This window comes from Athene noctua, chromosome 1, assembly GCF_965140245.1.
Source record: "Athene noctua chromosome 1, bAthNoc1.hap1.1, whole genome shotgun sequence".
NCBI classification, from domain to species: domain Eukaryota; kingdom Metazoa; phylum Chordata; class Aves; order Strigiformes; family Strigidae; genus Athene; species Athene noctua.
In genome coordinates, this window is record NC_134037.1 from 148,512,362 (window position 1) to 148,520,142 (window position 7,781).

A 7,781-nucleotide genomic window follows, 5' to 3' on the forward strand; every position below is an offset into this window, starting at 1 on the left:
ACAGGTTTTACTACATGTTCTCTTTGATGGGACTCGCACAACAATTTGTGACTACATGCTATTTTCTTTGCCTTCACTTTCTGCAGTGCTGATTCCTTTCTGCTAAAGATGGCTCAGACATGGGCAATTCTGGCTGCACTCCTTTTCCTGCTAATCAACCTGATTGAAGGGTCAGGTATGTGTGAAAGATCCCAAACTACGTGCAGCACTTTTTGTCACTCTGTATTTCCAGCTCACCTGTGTGCGGAAACTTTGCAGTTCACCTGGGGAGATCTTGCTTATTGTTTAATGTGAACGAAAAAAGTGATGTCACATTAGTTGACAAAATAATCCTGTACCCTGGAGAGTGGCACAGAATTATACATCTGATGGGAACCCAACACAGATCATCTGAAGATCCATCTCCAGTTCAACTGAGACAATTATCAGGACAGCTATGATTTCTGGCAGAAAAAAGATCTACATATGCCTCATACTTCATATGCCTCGTGAACTATGGCACCAAGTGATCTTGGGTTTTCACCTTGTTACAGGTCTGTGTTCCACTGCTATCCCTGTTTTTACTTGCACTTTAACCACAGCACCTAATTCAATAACACAATATTTATTTTTGGAAAGTAGTTTCCCTTAAGGGTGAATCTTGCCCCTCTCCATCAGTTTTTCAAAGCTCATAATAAAGTGAGAGAAATCTGTTGCCTACAAAACAGATGGAGGACTTGTAGCTCACCAGCCTGTATCATGTACCTGGACAATGTCCACAGCGAAAAGGCACCATCTCCATCACATTTTCAGACTTCAAAGAATGATAGCAGGAAACTGGACCTGGAAATTGAATGCTATTTATATGTGTCTGCACAGAGGCATGTGTCCCCAGGGCTACCAGTACAGTAAGGAAGTAGAAATTTTTAAGTGTGATGAAGCCAAGAGTTTCCTATGCTTTGACAGTTGTTATAGCATCATTTTTAATGTCTGTTCTCTTCTTATGTAGCTTACAACCTGGTGAGTGTTGAGGCTGGTGATGAGGCTGTGTTGAGTTGCCCTTATGTCTCCAAGGTGTCTTTGCTAATGGTGACATGGAAGAAGAAATGCAGCACTTGTTGCTTGTTGGCCTATAGACGTGATCACAATGAGACAAGGAAGTTAAAATGCAGTGAGAGGGTGATGTGGAAATATTCACCTGACAGTGATCCTGCTCTCCGTATTTACCCTGTGAACCTTGGTGATGAGGGAAATTACACCTGTGAAGTTGTCAGCAGTGCAGGGAATTTTCTTTTTTGCTCTTATCTGACTGTGATAGGTAAGACACACCTTGTCTTTTGTCTTTTTTTTTTTTTTTTTGGTGTGTGCATGTGGAGAGAAAAATTATTTGATTTAATTGATTTGGTGGTAAAAGACCAAATTCATTTTGGGTGCATGCTGAAATTGAAAATAAAGAGGTCAACTGATTTAGTCCGGCTGTTTGGAGAAGGGGAAAAAAAGGCATGAGGGGTTATGTAATAGGACTGGGCTGGTCTGCGAAGAAATAATCTGGGGAGTTTATGTTTGTGTTTTTTAACTTCTGATTCATGAACATGGGAGGCTTTAAAATGGACCATATCCAACAGTCTGCACCGTTTCTGAGAGACCACTTTAGGTTTAGCATATGAATGTTCACATAACCAGGAGTATCCACTCTTGGTTAAGTTAATGCAAACAGAAGGTAGCAGATAAATATTGCTGCTATAAACTGAGAAAGAGGATGCTAAACCAAAATTCACATTGAGGTCAATGTGTGTCTTGTCTGGGTAAGAGCTAAATAGGAAGGAAGAAAAGTTTTCACAACACTATCTGGAAATACTGCACTCTTCCAAAAATACTGAAAGCTGTCTATAAGACTATCACTAAAATAAAAATTAAATTAGCCTATTTTCAACCTATGGGAACAAAAGAATATTAGGAAACATAAACAATACATCATCTTTTTCAGATAGTCGAGTAAACTATCTCTAGGTTTCCATAAATTAAAAAAGAACAACACCACGGGAGAAGATTTTTGTGTTCTGGTCATACTGGTTAATTTTTAGTGATGCTCAGAAGGCTTGTGAGAAGTTAATTTTGGAACTCTATAACTTCTATTATTAGTTTTTGTCTTTTTTTTTTTTTTTTTTTTTTTTTTTTTAATGTTCTTCCTTGTAAGGTCTTGCCTTTCTGAAATGCCTTAGGTATTGTCCGAGCTTTTGCCTGTTTTGTCAAATGCAGAATATGAGTTGTTGGACTTTAGGTAGAACAGTTTTGTCTGATTCCTCCTTTATTTCTCTGCTGTCAAATTCTTGATTCTGCCTACCTAATCTCCTAAATATTTTAAATGGAGCTTCAATAAGCTGTGTTTTCTTCAGTGTGTGCACTGCTGTATTTATAAATCTTCATTTAATCCACACCTACCTGTCATCCCATCTTATCCTCTTACAATGGTAGTCACCTTTTGGAAGGCATGAGGAAGCAATACTTCTAAATGCCGCTAGCTAGTTTTGGAGATATTCACCTTGGACTTATTGACGTATTTTTTTCCCTAAAGATTGTTGGTGCTAGTATTCCAAAATATTCTAAAAACTCTTGCACCAGTCAGGCAAACTGAAAGATACCACTTATTTTTCTGTTGCTCAGTTGGTGATTTTATACTACATTAGAAATCATGGTTGTGGTCTTTTTTTATCTTCTTCTCTAGTCCAACCTACAGTGACTCTGACCTACGACAAGAGCAGGGTGGCTGTCTGTCAAGCATCTGCTGGAAAGCCAGCTGCTGAAATCTCCTGGATCCCTGCAAGTAATCACAGCACTGAGGAAGAAGTCCACCACCCCAATGGAACAGTGACCAGAGTGAGCTACTTAGGCTGGGTCAACAGCACGCTTCCTAATGTCACCTGCCTGGTTACCCACCCAGCTACAAACCAGATTATGTCCCTAGACCTGTCATGTAAATAACACTGTTCTGTAATTGCTCTTCTTCATGCTCTTGCGCTTCCCTGTGCTGTTCTGTGCAGCTCTTCCCACTGAATATCAGGGCTCTGCAGATTGTTTAGTGGGGTGATAGGCCAAAGTTCTAGTGAATGTTGACAGAGAAATTAATACTCCAGAGTTATTCAGTTGAAACAAATGTTTTGTGGCATTGTATGGGGAAGCTTTCAGTGCATGCTTTTTTCTATCCCTGTTCATTTTTACAAGAGATCCTCATTCTATTTTGGTAGGTTGACCTTGGCTGGCTGCCAGATGCCCACCAAGCATGCATGAGCAATACATGCTCTATCGCTCCCTTTCCTCAAAAAGATGGGAAGAGAAAAATATGATGGAAAGCTCATGGGTTGAGACAAGGACAGGGAAATTACTCACCAATTACTGTCATGGGCAAAACAGACTCAACTTGGAGAAATTAATTTAATTTATTGCCAATCAAATCAGAGTAGGATAGTGAGAAATAAGAATGAATCCAAAATCACTGTGATACGGCTAATTTTTGATGTGAAGCTTTGAATGCCTGGATTTGATTTTTGTCCAGCTTCCCACAGTGGTGGTGGTCCTGGGAGAATGTCTGTCTGTGACTTTCAGGTGATCTTTCCAAGGGCCAAAGGTAGTAAAGGGTAAAATTCAGCTTCTCAGCCAGCTGTGCTGGACCTGTTAGAAGTCTTATGCCAAGAGGATTTGTAAAACCAGCTGAATAAGTGCTCATATCACCAAAATATCTCAGTAGAGGCATGAAGGACAGAATTCAGCATAGACCGGTCATTGAGAACAGTATTTTGCAGGGATGGCAGGTCAGTTCTGTTGTTGCAGCACTAATATAATTTGAAGAAAGGGAAACTGTGCAGACAGATGAGTTGAAAATGAAAGTGTGTTTGTACACACAAATGCCTGGGTGTGTGAGGCAGCTTTCTATTGCTGGTTGACATCCAGACATCTCATCTGTGTCTCAGCTCATTTGAGCTGTGGGAGTAGAGGATCAGCTTTCTCCTCTGGTTAAGATAGGTAGTAACATCATATAGTCAGTGGATACTGATGCCTAGCTCTGAAACGAACTTTCTTTTCTCATCTCTCAGACACCTCCCACAGGCTTCTCTATCTTCTGATAGGAGGATCTGCAGGTGTTGCTGCTGTCAGTGGTGTGACTTTATGCTTGATTTTCCAGTGCAGAGGTAAGTGATTTGATGAGCCTGAAATGCTGACTATGCATAGGTATAAGGACATGCACTTTATTGCTGAGAGTGGGGTGGGAGGTAAGGATTGAGGAAAATGTCCGTATATGATGCATTGTCCTTTTGGAAAACTAATTAAATATGGGGCAGATCTTTAAAACAAGTTTGGGGTTTTGTAAGAGGCATAGTTATTATGCTATTAATGCATTATATACATATGGCAGACAGTCATCCAGGATGAAAAGGATTATTTCTGAGACTAGGGTAGGTTCTGATTTTTTAGCATTATTTTGATCATTCTGCATTTTCTAACATAAAATTCTGTACATAAAAATGATAGTTCACAAACTAGTGACTCTAGTCCAATGAATAGAGACAAACAACCCACCTGGTTCCATTAGCAATCATAAATTTTTCCTTGAGTAAGTGTAAGAAGAGGCCAAATGTACCTACTGTCCTCTGGTATACTAGCAGTTTTTTTCAGGCTGTGTAGGTTTCATTGGCACTGGGTCAGGCTCATACTGAATAATTTGATACTGACATCTCAAATGATGGTTTGCTACTCTTGGAGCCGATGGCTGTGATGGGGTATGAAGGGATTGGAAGCCCTAGTGGAGGCTTAAAATGTGAGGAAGAGAGAATAGTAGGCTGAAGGCAAGAGTGTTTTCATGAGAACAGGAGATGAAGCACTGGGAGAAGGAAACGTAGAGGTGTGGAACTGTAAGTGGAGAGAACTTAACAGAGAATCAGAGTGACTGATTCACTCCCCTTCATTTCTCTAGTTCTTCTCTAGCTTTACTGCTTGTCTGGGTTTCTTCTTCTTTCATATGGGTTCCATGGTCCAGCATGTCCCCACAGAACTGAGGAAAAGTGCATCTAACTGACACAATTCAGTCATGGCTCCCAGGGTGATCAAAAATTTCAGTGAAGGGAAAAATAAAACAATAGCACATTCAAGAGCAGGACATAAAAAATAAGAAATTAAACTATGAGTGTAACTGACAAAAGTCTTTCAACAGCTGAGGGCAGCTAGAGAACTCTAGACATAACAGCTGTGCACCTTGCCCCATGAAACCATTTTCATTTCCTGACATTCTACTTTCAGCTTTCCGGTTACATACACTGGCACACGGGTTGGCAGTACCATTTGCAGTAAGTGGGTTTTTCCTTCTGTATGTGCTTTGTGTTTTATTTTTCTTCTGTATTCTTCACTAAAACATGCAACGTGTCTGCTCTGACAAAACTCTCATTTATCTCTGTGTGTGCTTGGAGGGTGGAATGAGGAAGTGTTGCAGGAGAATATTGGACTTGCACAACTCTATGAGAGTTATATCCAGCAAAGCCATTTATTTTTCCAACAGTACATACTTATGCTCTCGCCAAAGCTCTTACTTCATAATTAGCAAATCAGCAATTAGGCAGCTATCAACCTTTTCTCCTATCAGCATAAGACCACTCTAACACACGCTGTACAGACCAATCAACTCCTTGTTCACACGCTGTTCACACAGCGGTAACTTCTCACAGTTCAGTACTTTTCCACAGTTCAGTGTTAAAGCTGCCTGTTGTTTTTTCCCTGCCACCTTGGCACAAACTCAGCAGTTTCATATCTTTATCCCAAGGCCTGTTTTTCATAAAAGCCTAGCTACTTCTCAGAGGCTGTGCAAGGCTGACAGGCCAATGTCTCCCACAAGGAAGTGTTTCTGGGAGGGTGTCTATTGTTTGGATGGCCCTATCTTCATCTATATTCAGAATATCTGAGTAATTGCATAAGCACTAGATCAAGAGTGGAGTAGTGCATTTCCTGCCTAAGAATACTATAAATTCCATTTATAGTGGCAACGGTTAAGCTGAATTTTAAATCTCCCTGAAGTTAATGTTTTCACATTTCTGCCTCACAGTGTAACCTTAACTCTAATCTTTTGCTTAAGATTGTGTATTTCCCTTGATGGCAGAAACCTGCCTGATTAAAGACTGGATGAAAACAGACAGGCAGTTTACAATGAGGGAAAAGGGTGTACTTTCTTATGCTGTGTTAGAGACAAACACAGCTATGAAAATTTTATTTTTTAAGTTGCAGTTGAAACACTCAGAAGTTAGGAAGCAGCAGTGATAAATTTGCCACCGCAACTTTTACTTCCTTTCTAATTCCAGTGTGTCGTGATACATGTTTAACAGCGTGATAATATGCCGCTCTTTCCTTAGGGCTTCTGCCTCATTTAATGCACACTGAAAGAGCAATTATTTCATATTTTGCTTTCTGCTCAGAGTTAAATTAATGGCTGTGTGCCTTGTTTGTTGCAGACTAGTCAAACAGTGCTCTGAAGTTTGATTATTTTCCTGATACGCTATTCTATGGCATTTGGGACGATTTGACTGACAGAGTGGGAGTTACAGAGATCAAAGTCAAAAGCTTCCAGTAATTTTAGGTGCCTAAATTGGATTGCCTGTGGCCTGTTTTTTTTTTCAGAGAAGTTAGCATTGTTGATTATAATCTATTTTGCTGAAAAGACTGACATTTCAAAATTTGTTTTCAGTCACATTAAGAAAAAAAAGTATTCAAAAGACTGTCCTGTTTAGGCTTTGTAAAGGTGGCTGTTGCATCTCTCTGTCATTTCAGGTTTCACCCTCTGTGCCCTACCCCTTTGCTCACCGAGCTTACTGAAATAACTTCACAGTTTCTTTGCAAAAGTAATGTTGCCTACCAGGTTTTTTCTGGTCTTGTCTTTTGTTCGGACTCTATAAGTACAATGGTTCCACAAAATTCTACCATGTTTTTCTTTATATTGCAGACTAAGAACTTCAGGTCTGTGCAATCACATGAGAAAACAGACGCGGTCAATCTTCCTGTCTTATCAGAGAGTATCTACCAGAATTACAATCCAAGAACGATATACATGAACTATTAACAATGTAGGCACAAGCAGTCTACTACCAGCTCGGCTACTAATGATACTGTTACTTGAACTTGTACTTCAACCAGGAAATCTCCGACCTTACCACATAGCAGGCCAGCAGAACACTCAAAGCTGCCCTATAAAGCCTTTTACTTTCCTGACCTGAAGACAGTGGGGGAGAACAACCTATTTTAGTAAATTATTTATCTATGTCTCTAAATATCAGCACAGCTCTTGAAACATTTGAATTTTTAAAATATATATCTGAATTTTATTCGAAAATGGACTCTGAGGTATGTGTTGTCTTCCCTCAAATTGATAATTGACATATTTCTGTGCCATGTTAACAGACTGTTCATGAATATGTAGCACTTTTTTCCATTTTCACAACTGGATTTTCTTTTCAATTTTGTGGTGGAAAACAGGAAGTGACGCAGGGGACCCCAAAACATAGAAGGTCAAAGAAATGCATCCAGCAGAAATTCTGAAATAAAAGAGTTGGGGTTTTTTTTCTGGGTAGTTACGTGTGGTAGATGACAATCTGGTATTTGTTATCTTTGTTGAATTTTTATAATGTATTTATTTTTCAATTAAACTTTCTGTTTGCATTGATAATGGAAGAAAAAAAAACCAATTTGAAATTGTACTTGATATGGAAATGAGATATCACTATATGGGGCAATTTTCTAAGATTAATTTTAAAGTAAATCTGTAAATA

General features: G+C 39.3%; 1 protein-coding gene across 1 annotated transcript; it reads left to right on the forward strand.

Moving 5' to 3' along the window:
- Window positions 1–108: 108 nt before the first annotated feature.
- Window positions 109–7,359, forward strand: LOC141971344 (cell surface glycoprotein CD200 receptor 1-B-like). Its single transcript, XM_074928644.1, has 6 exons — window positions 109–175; window positions 989–1,297; window positions 2,705–2,953; window positions 4,071–4,166; window positions 5,272–5,318; window positions 6,959–7,359. Exons 1-6 carry the CDS (start codon window positions 109–111, stop codon window positions 7,073–7,075), a joined length of 885 nt encoding a protein of 294 aa, XP_074784745.1. The 3' UTR covers window positions 7,076–7,359.
- Window positions 7,360–7,781: the final 422 nt, after the last annotated feature.

Excerpts from the sequence above, each read along its gene's own strand:
- LOC141971344 (XM_074928644.1), top strand. The coding sequence starts at position 109 with ATGGCTCAGACATGGGCAATTCTGGCTGCACTCCTTTTCCTGCTAATC. Across the intron at positions 1,298-2,704 it reads CTCTTATCTGACTGTGATAG|TCCAACCTACAGTGACTCTG; the intron begins GTAAGACACACC and ends CTTCTTCTCTAG. Across the intron at positions 4,167-5,271 it reads CTTGATTTTCCAGTGCAGAG|CTTTCCGGTTACATACACTG; the intron begins GTAAGTGATTTG and ends TTCTACTTTCAG.